The 19,480-nt window shown below is 32.8% G+C and overlaps 2 protein-coding genes across 2 annotated transcripts; both read right to left on the bottom strand.

The window, feature by feature from the left end:
- Nucleotides 1-1,005: 1,005 nt before the first annotated feature.
- Nucleotides 1,006-2,498, bottom strand: LOC142548244 (zinc finger CCCH domain-containing protein 14-like). The gene is made up of 2 exons (XM_075656559.1): nucleotides 1,704-2,498; nucleotides 1,006-1,368 (listed from the first exon to the last, which is right to left on the bottom strand). Exons 1-2 carry the CDS (start codon nucleotides 2,358-2,360, stop codon nucleotides 1,132-1,134), a joined length of 894 nt encoding a protein of 297 aa, XP_075512674.1. The 5' UTR covers nucleotides 2,361-2,498; the 3' UTR covers nucleotides 1,006-1,131.
- Nucleotides 2,499-13,122: 10,624 nt separating this feature from the next.
- Nucleotides 13,123-18,816, bottom strand: LOC142549624 (lipid phosphate phosphatase 2-like). The gene is made up of 9 exons (XM_075658672.1): nucleotides 18,487-18,816; nucleotides 17,318-17,395; nucleotides 15,285-15,506; nucleotides 15,095-15,182; nucleotides 14,871-14,980; nucleotides 14,677-14,767; nucleotides 14,334-14,522; nucleotides 13,868-13,927; nucleotides 13,123-13,440 (listed from the first exon to the last, which is right to left on the bottom strand). The coding sequence occupies exons 1-9, from the start codon at nucleotides 18,607-18,609 to the stop codon at nucleotides 13,301-13,303; spliced, it is 1,101 nt and encodes a 366-aa protein (XP_075514787.1). The 5' UTR covers nucleotides 18,610-18,816; the 3' UTR covers nucleotides 13,123-13,300.
- Between the last annotated feature and the right edge of the window lie 664 nt (nucleotides 18,817-19,480).

Genomic DNA, 19,480 nt, shown 5'->3' with positions numbered 1-19,480 from the left:
TCCACTAGGTAGTTCCATTCATGTATTATCTTCCAATAATCAAGATTGATCTTGTATACCATACAATCTATTCAAACATTCTTTCTATACATGGGGTGGGGGATTTTTGACATCTAGCTATCTCGCCCTCATTTAAAGAAGAAGGGTCGTATGTATCATTCGTTTCAATAGCCAATAGGTATAAAACAAATATATAGCTCCCAGCAAAATAATGTTTTCCGTCATGTATATTTGCTTATTTACAATTTTGATATTCATTGTATTGTCAAATTTTAATTTTAAATATGTATCTTTTAATTTTTTATAATTTTTAGTTTATTTTTATTGGGAGTACTGATACGACAATGTACATGTGAGTGTCTAATTGACGTCAATTCAATGCCATGTTGGAAAATAAACAAAATAGCATATTAAGATCGAAAATTTGACAACGAAGAGCTAAATAACAAAGAGACAAATATGCTGGACAAAAATTGCTATGTTCCATAAAAAAAACAGTCCAATTTATTCCTAAAAATTTGAGAAGACATGTTTTTTAGCATTCCAGATTCTCCAATACAGTGGATAACAACCACTAATTTGCCATAGGTAAAAATTTGTGTGAGACGGTATCACGGGTCGTATTTTGTGAGACGAATATCTTATTTGGGTCATCCATGAAAAGTATTACTTTTTATGCTAAGAGTATTACTTTTTATTGTGAATATCGAAGAGGCCTACTCTTTGCCCTAATACGGGAAAACTGTTTTTCTGACTGATGTTGTGGGTGAACTAATCCTTTGATCTCATCTCTATGAGATTATCCACTATGATTTGCTAAAATCTCAACTTCTCGATATATATTTAGAAAATTTTTGGATATTTTTTGGAAACACAATAACCAGCTAGAACGAATTCTAGTCTCCTTGTTCGGCACAATTTTGAGGAGTGGACCTACAAATCTTGTTTAGTTGGCTCTCAACGCTTGGTTGAGTTTGGGGCAAAATACACTGTTGGGTGTTTTGTTTTGTCCGCCAATTTGGTTTTAAATATATGAATTTTTATGGACACGTAGCCATTTGTAGATATTTGTTTCACATGCTCCTAAAGTACATCCAGAAATTCTTGAAAGTTTTTCTATCGTCTCTCGACTTATATTTTCGAGATTTCAGTAAGCACCATGCGGCAGACCTCAGTTTTGAAACGTGGATGCCTGATCACCGGACGTAATTCCTTGATTCCATGAGCGAATTGGCAGTTCTCCCTGTAGGGACATGCCCCGGTCTCCTGCCATTTGTTGCACAGCTCTGTTTTGAACATCCCTTGGTTGTACACCTCAAATTCTAGCGCTTCCTCTTCTTTTTTGGACCCCGGTACATATACTCGTTGCTGCCCCCAATTACACGTGATCAAAATCCCAAACCACAGTTTCGATAACATGCACACATCGCATGCCAAGTTCTAACTAATTGAGATTGAATATCAAGTATCAATAAAATCGAAACTAAAAACATAATACGTCATTTTCAGTCAAACAATAAGGAAGATTTTTAATAAATCAACACGTAATTATTTGCGTAGAGCATTGAATTTAAAGCACCCTTTGTGTGCGCAGGTGTTTAAGTTTTTCAAATTTGGCGATGATTGAACCGAATGCGATAAAAAAAAAAAAATCAGTCCACGTGGAATGAACCGAATGCAAATTGGAGGAAGAGTAGATTCACCGATTCAGGACTGGAATGGCCCACTGATTTCTGGCGAGACGTCTCTTGACCAGGGCGATTCATCTTCAGATATCCACTGGAGCGCACCGCAATGCTCTTCGGAAGAGACACTCTTTCGGTACTCCTCTGCTCGTTGCGATTGTGTTCAATATGAGGTCGAGAAGAGGCTATGCTAGCTGCAGGCAAAGTGGAAACAGGAGAGGAGATGTTGAGGCAGTTGAAGTCAGAGAGTAGGCGATCGCGAGAGGCGAGTAGGACGAGACGCCGGCCTAGATCGGCATTGCAGACGCGGAGAGAGTCATTCTCGCGGCGAAGTACCTCTACATCCTCGATCGAATCCTGGAGCTGGCCGATAGTGAGTATGTAGCGGTTGTAGAGCTGCTGGAACTCCAGAATACCGCTGGAACTGCGCGCCTGACGATCGGCAGAGTCTAGGGCGCCGTCAAAAGACACCGCGTCGGAGAGAGACTGAGAACCGTAGTTCCGAAATAGCGTCGAGTAGGAGTTATTTAGGTTCAGGCACGTCGTCGATCTAGGAGATAGAAACGGATTGCTCCGAGAGAAATGCATCGGCGCCGTAACTGTAGAGGACGCGGTGGAGGATTTCCCGGCGGCGGAGTTTGCGAAATCATCGTACAGAGCATTCTCCTTCTGCATTTCAGTATAAATTTCCAGCAAAAAACCTCCGATTACGCAGATTTAGGCAAAAATCAGCTACATGCTCGAAAATTTGCCCAAACCCCAAATTTGTGAGGGAGAGGAAATGGCCGAGTTTGTTGAAAAGGCGGGAGAATATAAAGCCTTCAGGAAGATGTGTTTAGTCCATCTTGGTGCATAATTTCAGAACAATCACAGCCGTTGAAATTTGTTAATCATGGGTGTTTTGATTTAGAAATTTTCTTTTGTTTTAATTTGTAATTAGAGATAATAATGGTCGAATTTTGATACGATTTCATTTCTTTCGTCTTCATCTTTATTTATTATATTTATCTTTATCGAATATTCAATTTATCATCAACTTCATGCACGTTAGAGAATTAGATATTCATCTTTCTACTCAAATATCCTAATAAAACCTATAATTTCATTGGCTTAAATTTAAATTATTTTGATTGATCTATAAATATTCATTGAATTGTTATGAATAATAAATAAAAAATTAAATATAAAATTTAGCATATCAAGCATTATAGAATAAATAACAAAATATTAGAAACAATTTATCCTAAAATCATCATCCTACAAAAATAACATAAAATCTATAATAATAATTATCTTTATTCAATCCAACTAATAACATTCAACAAAATAATATTAAATTAACATGAATATATATATTTTATGAGACTGTTTCACAGTTCTTTACAAATAAAAATAACATTTTTGATATAAAAAATAATAATTGTTTATGAGTGGCCTGAATAGAATATTTGTCTTACAAAATTGACTCATTGGTAGGGGTGTCAATCGGGTCGGTGGTCGGGTTTCGGGTCAACCCGCGAAATTTTTTTATTTTTTTCAACCCGAACCCAACCTGAACCTGAAGCAACCCGAAAACCCCCAACCCGAACACGAACCCGTCTAACCCGACTCAACCCATGTAACCCGCCTAACCCGAATTTTATTTATTTTTAAAAAAAAAATTAATGAAAAAATTCGAAAAATAAAAAATAATAATAATATTTTAATTTAAACACATAATAAAAAATTTGTGATTTAAATTTGAAAGTTAATTGTAAAAAATTAAAGTATATTTACTAAATCAAATAAACAATTGTTAAAAAAATAAAAAATATACAAAATAAATATTAAATGATGAAAATTTATCATATAAATATACAATAAATTTTGTTCAAACATACAATATATAAAAATATAAGTAATATTTTTTTAAAAAAAGATTTCGGGTCAACCCGCGACCCAACCCGACCCGAAACCCGTCTAACCTGACACTATCCCGAACTCACCCAACCCGAACCTGACCCGAACCCGAAAACACCAATCCCGGACCTGATTTTTTTCGTGTTGGGTCGTGTCGGGTTGACGGGTCATGTTGCATTTTGACACCCCTACTCATTGGACTATCTCACAAGATTTTTTGTATGTGTATTTATATAACAAAAACATATTAGAATTAACACTGATATATTGAATGTATAGTTTTGATGAAATTCATCACATCCCGGTAATTAGTGTCACCTCAACCGTGAACATAGTTCTAAGCGTAGAACAATATGCAAAGAAACTGAAATCGTAGATCAAACAAAGGTAACGTAAAATAAATTTTCCTTAACTTTCTTGCCTGACATGAAGAAATAAACTTATTGAATATGTTCGAAGCTTAGTTAAAAGTTTATGAAATGAATTATTTTTCGAATTTGTGAGATGATTTATAAAGTTGAATGTTAATTAATTTGAAGATATGGTGTACAAAGTGGTATTTAGTTAAACATAATGATTGTAAGGTGGATAGAAAAATGTTTTCTCAACCAGCCTAAGCAAACCCTTCCTCAATCATATCACCACCATTGTTGCTTCTTAAACACTGCTCTAACCAACTCTACAAGTTTGGAGGAGCCTATTTAGGAATTATCTTTTTCAAAAAAAAAAATTTATACAAGCTTTTCTATTTTGGATAAACTTATGGATCGGTCAATAATGAAGTAAATGTAATAAATTTCATAGTAAATGTAATAAATTTCACTGTGCAAAATGGAGTATGATAAAACAAAATTATCCAATCCAATGAAATAAATGTAATATAATGTATTTGTTGGACCTGACTTCGATTTGATTGTATTTGGATCCTCTACTGTGTTGAAAACACAGCATCTAGTGCTGTGCATTTTTTACACGAGATAATCACGTGATTATCTTGTGGATATCACACCATATGAGGTAAATTTAAAAAGTTGTCAGATTAAACGAGATGATCATGTGATCATCTCGTGTAAAAAGTGCACAGCAATTGGTGCTGTGTTTCAAACATAGCAGACGATCCAAATTCGATTTGATTGAACTTATTGTGCTACGAGTAGGCCAATTTTATGCCAATTATTGGGCTGTAATCTGGCCCAGTAGTTTGCATGGACTGGTTTGAACTCAAAATAATATTAATGAAAGGTATGATTTCTCCAGCTCTCGTCTTATTTTTAAAATTATTTTTCGAAAACGAATGATATGCAAGACTTAACATGATATATACATAAATTTCACATTTAGAAGGGAAGATACAAGTTTTGACAAACTAATACAAATGGAAAAAAAAAAAATCACGATGATCTTCGAATATGGTGGCCAATTTTCGGCCCTATCGAGCAAGAGAGATCTCTGTGACGAATCAAGAAACCAGACATATAATGAAAAACCCTTCAAATTACATGTCAAACTACTTGTTGTAGCCCAACTCAAGAGAAGCCACCATGGATTTATATATCTCAAGGATCAATCTGTTTTCGAACTCGCTTTTCGAATAAGTCGTCTTAAGATCACGAGCTTTAGGGACTCTCTTCTCGCCGAACAAGTTCCCGCTGTTGGCTGTATGCGAGCTGTTGGCCAGCCTCATCATCATGCTCATGTATGCATTCTTGAGCCTGTACCACAGTTTCAATGGCGAAACGACTCGAACCAGGCGCAGTTTACGCGCGATTCTCACCTTCCATGAACGCTTCGAATTCCAACCAAATCTTGCTTTTTTCAGGTTTCTTCTTGTCGGGGATAAGCGACTGTATCCTCTTCTTCTCCATTGCCTGCCGATGCTTTTCGTGAAAGGGATTATTTCCATTCCTCCTTCGATGAGTTTGAATGAAAAGTATGTGTTTTTCGTGTTTGTTTTCTTGGGTTTTCGTGCGTGTGTTGTGGGTTATTTTCTTTTGGAGATGATGAGATTTTTGTGGGAAAGTTTTCAAGGTTTATATGGAGGTTGGAGAATAATTTTGCCATAGTCACCTGGTCAATAAAGCCGGTAATTGAATTTTGTGAGTAAATAATAATTAATTGCGTAATTTGATGTCTTGATTTCCACGAAATGGCACAAAATGGTGACCAAATTAGAACTTCTTAAGCAGAGTATGGTAAAATAAAAATAAAAATTAACACAAAATATGGATTTGGAATTGGATTTAGAAATTCAAGTATTTGAAATTTCATTTGGTTTTTGGTTTAAAATTTAGAAATGGTATTTACAAATCCATTTCTTGTTTGGATAAAAAATGATTCAAATTTGGAATCTTAAAATTTTACTAAGCTATCCTTAGAAATCATCTAAACAAAAATAAAATTTGATGTGATTTAGATAAAAAAAAAAGTAATTGTGCGTTTCTAAAATCCAAATCCCACCAAAACTTATCAAATTTAATGGAATTTGGATGTACTCATAGAAATCCCATGAAATCTAATAAAATTCTAAACAAATCCGAATTATTTTTTTTGAATTACCTTGCCAAACAGTAAAAATAGGATTTTGATATCCAAATTCCATGAAATCACCTTGTGTGTTTAGGCGTGTTAACGACTTAAAGCATTTCGCGAGCTTTTCGTGATGGTTATGATATTATTTGAATTGTATTTAAAATTACTAAATTAAATTTGAACGAAACTAGAACGTATGACCATTGAATTTCCCCTTTTTTTTTTGTTCTATTCCATGACTCATAATATTTTATTTGAACGAGCTCGTCATTTTAATTCGAGTCAAACTCGAGGGAAATAATTGGTTTTAATTTTATTTGAACCCTATGTCTAATCAACATTAATTTTCTTGCTCTCTATCCATTTGACATTAGAGCGACCATAAAACTCACCAAGTGGAAAAAGAGAAACAAATGCGTTCTACTTGTCTCGCACATATCGATGACTTATAATATATCTTGAATCTTGAAATGAGATTTTAAGTTTGAAACGAGATTTTAACAAATATCTTTCTCAACTAAAAAGATTATCGGAAGTGTTGAAAATTTTGTTCGTTAGTGCATAATATATTTACATATTATTCGTAGGCACTCAATTTGAAATGAAAATGGGAGTACTTGGAATAAGATATATCATTATAAATATTTAAAGACAATAATGGACATATAAAAAGAACACGTAATGGTGTAGTCGAATACGTTCTCTCATAAGACAATCACGGGGCGTTCCACTTTTCCCGATTTTCTATAGTCTGACGTCATTTGTTATTTAATGTTGGAATAAGGAACAAATTTAACATTTAAAAATAAAGTGTTTCTAGAAGATGCATATAAATAAGGGGTTATATAGTGGACCCAAGTATGACGAATATACACTTAAAATAACAAAAATAATAATTAAAATAAAATATTTAAAATTTAAGAAAACAAATTTTAAACTTTTTATTAAAAAAATCATACATACCGAATCTGCATCTTGAATTCCAAGGTTGTATTTGAAGTTAAACATTTCAAATCTATAATAACAAAAAATATGTTTTGAGTTTACGGTGAATTTCAAATCTCAAAAAGTTAGTTTTGTTTTGGTTAAAAATTTCAAATTTATCTAAAAATAGAATCATTTCTCAAAATTTATATAATACAGTCTCATAGAACATTTTTGTAAGACAGATCTTTAACTCGATCCTATTATTAGAAAAATATTTATTTTTATGAAAAAAAATTAATTTTTTTAAATATAAATAAGATCAACTCGTTTCATTGATATAATTACGTGAGATGGTCCAAATGTTTTCTCAAATAAAAGTTGTTAAATCACGAAAACTATATACCTGTTGTGAAAAAGTAAAAATTTATGGTAAAAAGTAAAAATCTCAAACTCTCAAAATTTACCAAACTACACACTTTATAATATTTTTCTCTCTACTCAATTGTGATTTTCTTCACAAATGAGAGATCTATTTATAGGAAATTTGTAGAAATAATCCAAAAATAAAATACATCATTACCTACATCATCACACACTAATTTTCAATATTTACAACTCTTATTTTCAACATTTAAATATTCAACATTCAAATATTCAATACACACATTTTAAATATTATTTTCCAATACTCCCCCTTGTGATGATGATCATGATACGATGATGTCTTCATTACGTGTTTTTGTACTGCCTCGTTAAAAACCTTACTTGGAAAAACCCATTTGTATCCAACAGGTTTTACACCTTCAGGTGTAAGGACTATAGGTCCAAAAACATTACGTTTATTTAGCGAATTTAATTCAACCTGGATGGCATCTTTCTATTTTATCCAATCCTGCCGATTTTTACATTCACCAAAAGATTTTGGTTCATGATCTTCGTTATCATTTAGGATGTCGATTGCCACATTATAAGAAAATATATCATCAATTTCATCTATATCTTTTCGGTTTCATATTTTTCCAGTATTAATATAATTGATAGAGATTTCATGATTCTCGTCAGTTTGTGGTTCTGACAGAACATTTTCATCATCATGTGTTTCTTCAGGAACACCATTCTCTATTTTGTGATCATCATGTGTTTCTTCAGAAACGTCATTCTTTATTTTGTGATCATCGTGTTTCTCTATGAATTTTCTTTTTCGAGGATTTTTATCCTTGGAACCGACTGGCCTTCCACGCTTCAGGCGTTTAATGACATCATGAGTATCTTCCATTTGTTTCTTTGGAATTTCAATTCGAGCAGGGGCATTTGCAGCATGTATATATGATTTAGTTACCCCTTTTGTGTCAGCAAATGCATCTGGTATTTGATTTGTTATTCTTTGCAAGTGTACAATTTGTTGTACATCTTTTTCACATTGTTTTGTTCTTGGATCCAGATGTAACAATGATGATACATACCATGTAATTTCCTTTTCGGTATGTTTCTGTTCTCCCCCTAACATTGGGAAGATTTCCTCATTAAAATGACAATCAGCAAAACGTGCTGTGAACACGTCGCCTGTCTGAGGTTCAAGATATCGAATGATTGATGGACTATCATAACCGATATAAATTCCAACCTTTCTTTGAGGTCCCATTTTCTTTCGTTGCGGTGGTGCAATAGGCACATACACCATACATCCAAAAATTCTCAGATGAGAAATGTCTGGTTCTTTACCAAATGCAAGCTGCAATGGGGAGTATTTATGATATGCACTTGGTCTGATGCGAATTAATGAAGTAGCGTGTAAAATTGCATGTCCCCATATAGAAATAGGGAGCTTTGTTTTCATAATCATTGGTCTAGCAATCATTTGCAGGCGTTTAATCAATGATTCAGCCAATCCATTCTGTGTATGTACATGAGCAACAGGATGCTCAACAATGATTCCCATAGACATACAATAATCATTGAAAGTTTGGGAAGTAAATTCACCAGCATTATCAAGTCTAATTTTCTTGATTGTATAATCGGGAAATTGATTCCTCAATTTTATTATTTGAGCAAGTAATCTTGCAAATGCAACATTTCGAGTTGATAATAAACATACATGTGACCATCTGCTGGAGGCATCAATCAATACCATAAAGTATCTGAATGGTCCACATGGTGGATGGATTGGTCTACAAATATCACCCTGAATACGTTCAAGAAACATTGGTGATTCAGTTTGGATTTTGACTGGTGATGGTCTTATAATAAGTTTTCCAAGAGAACATGCTTTACATTGAAACTTATTATTCTGAAAGATCTTCTGGTCTTTCAGTGGATGACCATGTGTATTTTCTATAATTCTTCGCATCATTGTTGAACCAGGATGTCCCAATCGATCATGCCAATTGGTTAATATCGAAGAATTATCAACTACCATGTTTGATTCAATGAGACTTATATGTGTATAATGCAATCCAGTAGGGAGCATTGGTAGTTTTTCAATCACATATTTTTTTCCTGATTTATATGTGATAAGACACATATATTTCTCATTCCCTTCATTCATTGTTTGAGTATCATACCCATGGGAATATATATCATTAAAACTCAACAAATTTCTTTTCGATTGTGGTGAATATAAAGCATCATTGATCAAAAATTTTGTACCATTAGGTAACAAAAATTGTGCTTTACCACATCCTTTAATCAAGTCTACAGGACCTGATATTGTATTCACCGTTGTTTTTGTTGGTTTTAGTTCCAAGAAATATCTTTTATCTCGGAGGATAGTGTGCGTTGTACCACTATCGGGTATGCAAACTTCAGCTTTGCTCATAGCATTTTCCATATTTGAACTTCAAAAAAATATGCAATGAAATAAATTACTTGCAATATATATTTAAATATAACACAAATCATAATTATACAATAAAACATTATTCTATGAATACATGAAAAATAGATTATTGTACATTTATATTCTACCATTATATTGTTCATTTTCAGAGAAATCGTTGAGAAAATCTGCAGCATCAATATTGTTCATTTCTATCCCACCAACATATTGATCATTTCCAGAGAAATCATTCATAAAATCACCAGCATCAAAATGAGTTGAATCACTCAAACGGTCACTGCGTTCAGTGAAGTTGGTCTCCTTTTCTTTCCCCTTTAATGATTCTTTATAAAGTTTACAAAGGTGCTCAGGGGCTCGACAAACTTTGGACCAATGTCCTGGAGTACCACATCTGTAACAAGAACTTTCATATCTTTTTGAGTGCTTCTCATTAAAACTTGTATTCTCATGATGCCTTTTCTGTGGATGGTTTGGGACGTTCTTTTGAGATGAGTTATAAAAATAACTATCTCGATTATTTTCAAAACCACGGCCTTGACCACGACCACGGCCAATTCCACGTCCACGTCCACATCCACGTCCACGACCTCGACCTCGACCTCGACCAAAACCTTGTCTTTGAATTTGATTTTGGTTTCCAGGTTTAAATTCATTTTTACTTACAGCATTTACTTCTGGAAATGCTGTTGATCCAGTGGGTCGGGACTGATGATTTCTCATTAATAGCTCGTTGTTTTTTTCCGCCACAAGAAGACAGGCGATGAGTTCAGAATATCTCGCGAATCCACGTACTCTATATTGTTGCTGTAGAGTAATATTTGATGCATGAAACGTGGAAAATGTTTTTTCAAGCATCTCAGATTCTGTGACCTCATGTCCACAAAATTTTAATTGCGAGATTATTCTATACATCGCCGAATTGTAATCACTGACTTTTTTAAAGTCTTGGAATCTCAATGTATTCCATTCATCCCGGGCGGTCAGAAGTATAACTTCTCTTATATGTTCGAATCTTTCTTTTAATCCCTTCCACAAAGCCATGGGATTTTTTTCAGTCAGATTTTCACATTTCAATCCATCGTCGAGATGTCGACGCAAAAATATCATGGCTCTTGCCTTTTCTTGTGACGTGCATATGCCATTTTTTTTAATGGTCTCGCTTAGACCCAATGACTCAAGATGCATTTCTATATCTAGAGTCCATGGCATATAATTCTTTCCCGTGATGTCGAGCGCAACAAATTCGAGCTTTGTTAAATTTGACATGGTGGTACTAAAAAAAATTACGATGCATTTTATTAGTTAATAATTATTACAATACAAAGTAACGGATAAACAACAAGTACAAGTATTTGTAAAAATAAAGAAAACGCACGAGGAGGATATTCTCCGATAAATACAAGACTCGTGAGTATGACAACCAAAATAATTAAAAATATCCTTGAGAAAGCCATCTTCTTTTTTCTTCGAAAAATTTGATGATGAATAATTTTTAGAGAAGAAGAGAAAGTTGGAGTGATGGAATGTGTTTGTGAGATCATATTTATAGGGCAAAAACTAGCCGTTTTTTACCATTTATGACCGTTGGGGTACAAAAAAAATAAAGGTATGTATTTGTATAATTTTATGGTAATAATATGATATATATAATATTAGACATGTTTAAATAATTATGTATATCATATCATAATATTATAATGAGTGTCATAATTTATTTTGTTTAAAAATCTTATAGGCTTTTATACTTGTCGTATCCCTTACCGGGAGTGTGGGATGTCGTCTTAACATCCTCCCAGGATTTATAACAAGTTTATGAAAAAGTTATTTTTATTATTTCTAATAATAACATTATATTGTATATTAAATAAATACACAATAAATAAATAACAGTAAAATAAATATAATTATTTTTGTTACCTTTTTCTTCTGTTTGGAGCTTGGAAAAGTATGTAGGACTTTTAGAGCTTCGTGCTGATAACGTGTTGTGAAAAAGTAAAAATTTATGGTAAAAAGTAAAAATCTCAAACTCTCAAAATTTACCAAAATACACACTTTATAATATTTTTCTCTCTACTCAATTGTGATTTTCTTTACAAATGAGAGATCTATTTATAGGAAATCTTTACAAATAATCCAAAAATAAAATACATCATTACCTACATCATCACACACTAATTTTCAATATTTACAACTCTTATTTTCAACATTCAAATATTCAACATTCAAATATTCAATACACACATTTTAAATATTATTTTCCAATAATACCGATGGTAGTTTTTTTTGTTGAGACTCCAACAAATTACTTGTAGCATAAAAATTATTATATATATTTTATAGTGGCGGGTGGATAACAATCCACGCTCTGAATCCTTGAATTAACAAGTTCAAACAAGAATTGACTGGTCAAACTCTTATATTTTAACTTTCTGATCAAAATTTCCAGCTCGCAATATTGGGAAATTTTTTTAAGGCTGTGCCTGTGTTGGTCTTGAATTATTTATTTATTTTGCAAATTCATTTTCGGATAACGTGAAAACTTCTCGTTCCAGGGACCTGTAAATTATTTAATGATATCGAGAGGCCCAAGACATTGACTTCTAGAAGGGTATTGCGTGGAAAAAATCATTTTGGTCTACATTTTATTCATTTAATATAAAACTAGTGTGATCGATAGGTCAACTCTGTAAAACAGGTCAACTCTACTAATATTCACAATAAAAAATAATACTCTTAACATAGAAAACAATATTTTTTCATGGATAACCCAAATAAAAGATCCGTCTCACAAAATCCAACCCGTGAAACCGTTTCACACAAATTTTTACATATCTATACTATTCTATTAAGTGTGAGACCTAGAGTAACTAACTTTGATGTCATGGTCTGTTTTAATAATTATATATATTAATAAAATGTTCAAATTTTAAAGCAAGTTACATGTAGTTCAGCAGATAGAATCATTGTTTTTTGGGATTTAAGTTATTGGTTCAATTCTCACTGAAGTCACTTTTTTATTCTTTTTATTTTTAATTTATTTATCATGTAGTTTTTCGCTATATCTTATAATTATATTTTTATCCTCATTTAAATATAAATCAAATGAATTATAAAAAATATTATACAAACACGCAACGCATGCGTCGATGCACTAGTTCTGTATTACTCATGTCTCGAGAAGTCATATATATATATTTTTACGTTGTCCAATATATTTTATCACTTGATCTAATAACCGATCATGACAATATGAAAAACCCACGTGACCTAATGATTTCAAGGCTACACGAAACTCTTTCGCGTAGTAAGCTTCTGATGGCTATCAAATTTTAATCTAAAATAAGACTGATAAGAAGCATATTTACATGTATTCCTATTTGTTTTCATCGAAAGTAGTCGGAAAAAAATTATTGTCAAAAGCTAATTATCTCCCTCCGGATTCAAGATCTTCGGTCAATACGCAAGAAGCACCTGCACTTGGCAGGATTTCAATCTCAGTCTCCGCGGTCTGCATGTTCGTACGCAAAGCTTCCATCACTTGGAGATATGCATAAGTTCTCCAACCTACCATAATTAAACAAGCATGTGAATCAAAAATATATAGAACATGCAGTACCCGGTTTAGGAATTTGATACTGGGATGATTTAGCCAACTTAGAAGTGGGCGCACATAGAAGAATTACCGTTTTTTTACAAATATATTTATTATTAGTGGTCAACTCATGTCTTTTAAATCGTATAATAATTCAATCCAAATGCAGCTCTTCAGTCAACCATGTACTTTCCAAAAACGAGGTTACGAATATAGATTGATTTGCTTCTCTATGGCATATGTAAGACAGATGACTCGCATCACATTATTGATATATCTATGAACATACTAGCAATTTATGAATGACTTATATGGGATGATGGTTTCGTAGAATCGGAGTCCTCAAGATGAAGAAGAAAAGAAGCACTCCGATGAAGATAAAGAAGAATAAGAAGTTACCATCGACGTGAAATGGTGGCGGGAAGAACTGCAAATAGCAAAGTGTAGCCACTACAAAACCTGCAAATAAAAGCATTCCAATGTTAAAATATAAAACAATTGCTTGAACCACCTTCCATGAGCTAAAGCTTCTGGAAAAGTAGTTTCAAAGCGAAAATATCACATTCTCATGATCTGTAGAAGGTAGTTCTCGTATATTTATCAAGTTGGGTTTAGGTAGCTTTTGTTGCATGTTCGACCAACTTGCACGTGTAAGTCTTCGGCATTAATTTTCAGCATATATTCTCAGAACTAACAGGTGCTGGGGCGTATTAAACTATCGTTTGGACCATCTCCCATGAGCTTTAACTTCTAAAAAGATGGTCCCATAGCACCATTAGACTCAATGAGCTAAAATTTAATGCAGAATATCAGAATATCATTCACTTTTTCAGCTGCTTAATTCATAGAAATTGGACAAACAAACCTAGTAGACCTCCAGCAAACACATCCTGCCAATGATGCCAATAATCATCTACTAGAGAAACGCCAACAAGAGATGCAGCAAGTAGAGGTAGCACAACTAGGCAGAGTTTCGCAATGTGCCCTTGACGATCAAACACCTTTATCTTCCCAGATAAATACAGGGATAAGAAGCCCAGCCCGGAAAAAGACCCTGCATGTCCGATTCAAAGATGGCATCATCAATCAAGTTCCAAAATCAGAGTAGTCATCATCAATCAAGTTCCAAAATCAGAGTAGTCGTAGAAGGTAAAATTTTCTTGTCTTAAAAAATGTCAACATGCCGCCAATCAATTTTTATGGCTTACACGAAGTATGCCCACTTGGAAAGCTCTTGTACCCTTCCATAATGACTCCTTTATCACCATGGCAAATAACATTTCCCCACTGATCATAAACCTGAAAATGTACAAAATCCTAATGAAGCCCATAAAAAATGAACATTGATCAAATTAAAACACCTTTGGCGCGCTTGTAAGAATCAAGTTTTAACACCACCTACATCCTTTCCATCAGGGAAACATCGCCAAAAAAAGTTGGGCCGGGGGCGACCAACTGCATCTTTTATAGCATCAGTAATTACTGCCGTTATCAGAACGGAAAATAGAATCCCTGTACAAAAAAAAAACCCAAAATTTGGTACTAGGATGGTCAATTCTCCAAGTTAATTGGCTCATTAACACTGATAATAATATAGACAAGATATGAGACAGCAGATTCGCATACCTAGTACAGCATGATGAAGATCATACACGTCTCTCCGACGAATATAAAAGAGAAGAAAAACAAGAATAGGTAACAGAACTGCATATATCTAGAAAATATTTACGAAAATCATTATAATGGCACTTACGATATTGCTCATGTCAAGAAGCAATTTAATGGGAATGTCTAATCAAGAAAATTTATAGCGTACCGGCACAGACCATTCGGGAACCGTGTTGCTCTTCAGGGGATACTTGAGATCAGACATCATATCTTTTCCAACAAAACGATTGTATGGGTGGATAATATTCAGAACGGCCAAAATGACACCAAGCAGTATAAGCATTAACCAGTCATACATGTGTGTCCTTGCTAAGATGACTCCATGAGACCTGACAGTGTGCGCGCCAAGCTGAGCCTCCCTCATTTCACCCTTCAAAGTACAAATAAAAGGTGCATTCAAGGAAAGAGTGATGCAAATAGGTGACTTTATATTTATGAAAAAACTATGGATCTGAATTAAATTATAATAACTAGTATCTCACATGTGCTTAGCACGAGGTGTTATTTTATGTAATTAATTATTGAAATTAGTGAAATATGAGTATTTGAATAATTAAAACTATTGATATCATGTAATGAATTTATTTAAATTTTAAATATTATTACAAAAAAATATTATACAAGTTATCTATTTGAGATAATACTCAGATGAGAATAACAATCTTCTGCCATAAAATTGACTTATTTACCATTGCATTCGAGATATTGACTGAGTGAAACTGTATTTAATAAAAAATCATAAAGGATATCTAAAAAATTACATATTATTTTTCTATAAAAATTTTAAATAATAAATAAATATTTTTCAAAAAATATTATTTTTTTCATTTATTAGATGAATAAATTTTGATTAAAAAATTTTAATTAATTTTTATAACATGTTAAAAAATAATTTATATAAAATTTTGATTAAGATACATAAAAATGATGATAATAATAATATCAATTTACGGACATTGAACATACTAAAAATTCACGACAACGTTGGTTCATTCAAGCCAATAAAATATAATATTATGTAACATATTTATATTTTTTTAATATTTTAGAGAGTAGTTATTACTTAATTTATAAAAGTAACACAAAAATCAAACCCGTAATCAAAATTAAATAAAATGATAATGCGAACATTTAAATGTAGTTTATATTTCCAATGGTTATTATATTCAAATTTGAATTTTAAAAAAGAAATAGGAATAGACTGAATCATTTATACAATTTATATTAACTAAATATATAAAAATAACACAAAATCATAATCCAAATTAAATGAATTGATATAATTATGCAAAAATTTAAAATCAATTTATTTTTTCAGTGGATATAAGTTTCAATTTGAATAAATTCATAAATTAAAAAGGAATTAATTCAAATTTAAAGTGATAAAAGAATTGGTATAATGCAATAAATGAAGTTTATATTTTCAAATAACTTTAAATTCACATTTGAATTTTTTAAAGAAAAACGAGAAGTCTTAATAAAAAATATCAAAAAAATTCATAGGATTAAATGTTTTCACAGTACATCTATTTCGAAATTTCTGATAAATATATATATTTTTTTAGAATTGTCATTTTGGGGGGAACTTACTATTTGATGCAAAAACTCAGCTTTTGTATACTATAGATAAGTCAATTATTAGATATAGAATTTTGACAGAAGATGTTAGCTATCCAAACATTTGCAGGTGCTTTTTGATTTTATTATTATTTGTGGTAACTGAGCAGGTGAAAATGCAATGTCCTTACTAATCCATAATCTGGATAAATAGATGGTTAGATTAAAAAAATGGAACGATTTCTCCAATTCAAGTTGAGGGCCACTGAGCAAAAAAAATAGATAAGTAGCATTAACTAAACAACACCTGAATGGAGATATCTAAGCCAACAAAGCATTAGAAAGCAGTACATCACATACATCCCCGTGAAGTGAGCATAATTTTAAATAAAAACGGTGATCGTCCCACTACAGAATTCTCTTACAGGTCATTCTTTTACTTACTTTTGATCAACCCCGAAATCTAAAACGTTACGGTAAGCAGGTAAATCCTACCGTGCCGTTTTATGATCATTATCAGGCAGTATCAAACTAATATGCACAGAGTAATCATGTGTGAAAATCACCCTTATATACGAAAGTAACAAACAATGAGTTTATACAATAATTCTGTCACTCTCGTACCTTGGAGTTTTTGGATCCTAACAACGGAAAGCGGAGGGGAGAAAACCAATTGCTGGCACCTGCTGAAGTTTCCAGTGACTGAATCCAGAAAAAAAATTAATTAATTCGACAAGAGATTATCTAAAAGCTTGGGGGAAGACGAATCCAACTAAATTAAAAGATAGGACAAAAATGAAATGATTTAAAGCAAAGAAAATAGCTTAGTTAACCTCAAAGGAAACCTTGCCATTCCTCTGCCTTATAGCAATTCAAAAGCATAAAAAGGTAACTTTTGCTGCACTACTCAAAACATGAAGGAAACTTTAAGACGCACCAACAAGAATGAATACCTGGCCCAAGTTACCATACGACAGCTTATGTAACAAGAAAATACTCATAATTTCGAAAAATTCGTTTCAGATATAACAACAAAATCTATCAGCAAAGTTTATTCTAAAGGTCGTTTTGCTATAAGAGCTGTTCAAAATGCAACCTCCAAGCTATGTCTACGGCAAAAACATAGAGAAAATCTTTCCTTTTTTTTCTGGTTTGAGTGGAATGGCTCTCTGTCCACATCATTTCAAGATCATTCATTCATTGTTGGAAATATCAAGAATTAAGAAAAACAACGTCGATAACCTTGATAAACATTTCGGTTATTCTTCTTAAACTTGCGACACTCAGAGATTCAACAAATAATCAGGCAGCAATCAACAACTGTTTGATATATTAAAGGAACAAACAACTGATTTAAGTCCTTGAGCTGGAGCAGCCATAGACTCTAGTATGAAGTATCTAACTTGATTATTAAAGCCTTCGTACCCAAATACCCGCTTCCCAAAGAACAAAATAATTCTTCCTTAAATACAAAATTATTGCGCAAGGGGAGCATAATCAAAGCAAAATCACATTCTTCCAAGTGAGAAAAGTCCTGCCACACAGAAGAGGGTAATTTTAACAAACCTAAAAGTTATCACAGATTACAAATTATGCCAAGTATATTCTCACTCATTCTCAGAATCCCAGAAACATTCAAAGACAATGCGCAAATAAAAAATTATTACACAAAAATTACAAAAGTAAAACGATGCGCCGCACCACATTGCAAGCAAATTCAAGAAAGACATAACCACGAAGCACAAAAGATACCGATGGAGGAGCACAAACAGAAATCAAAGGAACCCACGAACCTTGGACCCACAAAAACCTCTGGCATTCCTAAAACGGAAAAAGGATCTAAAATCACTCCAATCCATAGTCGGGATGAAGAAATTACAGCCAAACAAGAAAACTCCGTATAGAACACAACCCATCGACAAAGAAATAAATAAATCATCAAGCACCAATTCAAACGGGTCCACATGGTGTACAGCGAGGCTTATCCTTGTAAAAAATTTACGTAAAATAACAAAAAGGGTTTCAGTGGCAAGATTATCGATCAACTCGAGGGTTGTTTGAGTTAACTCGCGGTGTCGGAGAGAGGCCAAATGAAGTGTGAGAGCGAGCGTTTTCTGAGGTGTCGAGTCTGGGAAAGGGACATGAGACACCTGGTGCTGAAAATGCTGATGAATTAATATTAATTATCACCCACAAAATACTTTATTTTTATATAATTATAACCCTGAAAATTTTAAATCTTCCAATTTCTTTTCTTGAAGAATCGGTGGTTTGTTAAGAATCAAATGAGATTTATGGATAGAGTGGCATATTTTTGTAGCGTCAAAAACGCAACCATGTAACGAAGAATTATATCTAGAATTTATTGAGAAACATCTTTCAGATGTACATAAAGTTTTAGAATTCCGGAAATTTATAATATTTTTTGGTTATCGTGAAGAGATAGATTTTCAGAAAAATGGATGATAGATTTTCAGAAAAATATCCATGTTCTAACTTCTAAGTAGTATTTTTCCTTGAGCAAAAACACAAAAAATACAGATGCGAACAGAGGGATGGCAAAATTATCCATTCCTTCCATCGATGCATAAAATTATGTTAAAAACACAACAATAGTTTTCTTTTTTCTTTTCATCACTCACGAGTTTCGAGATATCGAAAACTCGAAATACAAGAAATTCGAACGGAAAATACTATGACGAAATAAAAACATGCACGATGAACAGAAGGGAATTCTGATCTTTTATTTGAGCTGATCGATGTCTCGCAGATTTTTAGCATGTGGGG

This window comes from Primulina tabacum, chromosome 6 (genome assembly GCF_025594145.1).
Source record: "Primulina tabacum isolate GXHZ01 chromosome 6, ASM2559414v2, whole genome shotgun sequence".
Taxonomy (NCBI): Eukaryota; Viridiplantae; Streptophyta; class Magnoliopsida; order Lamiales; family Gesneriaceae; genus Primulina; species Primulina tabacum.
Note: the sequence above shows the minus strand (reverse complement) of the source record. Positions and strands in the feature narration are given on the sequence as shown.

Excerpts from the sequence above, each read along its gene's own strand:
- LOC142548244 (XM_075656559.1), bottom strand. The coding sequence starts at position 2,360 with ATGCAGAAGGAGAATGCTCTGTACGATGATTTCGCAAACTCCGCCGCC. Across the intron at positions 1,369-1,703 it reads GCCATTCCAGTCCTGAATCG|CAACGAGTATATGTACCGGG; the intron begins GTGAATCTACTC and ends AATTGGGGGCAG.
- LOC142549624 (XM_075658672.1), bottom strand. The coding sequence starts at position 18,609 with ATGGGTTGTGTTCTATACGGAGTTTTCTTGTTTGGCTGTAATTTCTTC. Across the intron at positions 15,183-15,284 it reads TTCCCGAATGGTCTGTGCCG|ATATATGCAGTTCTGTTACC; the intron begins GTACGCTATAAA and ends AATATTTTCTAG. Across the intron at positions 13,441-13,867 it reads GCCACCATTTCACGTCGATG|GTTGGAGAACTTATGCATAT; the intron begins GTAACTTCTTAT and ends TAATTATGGTAG.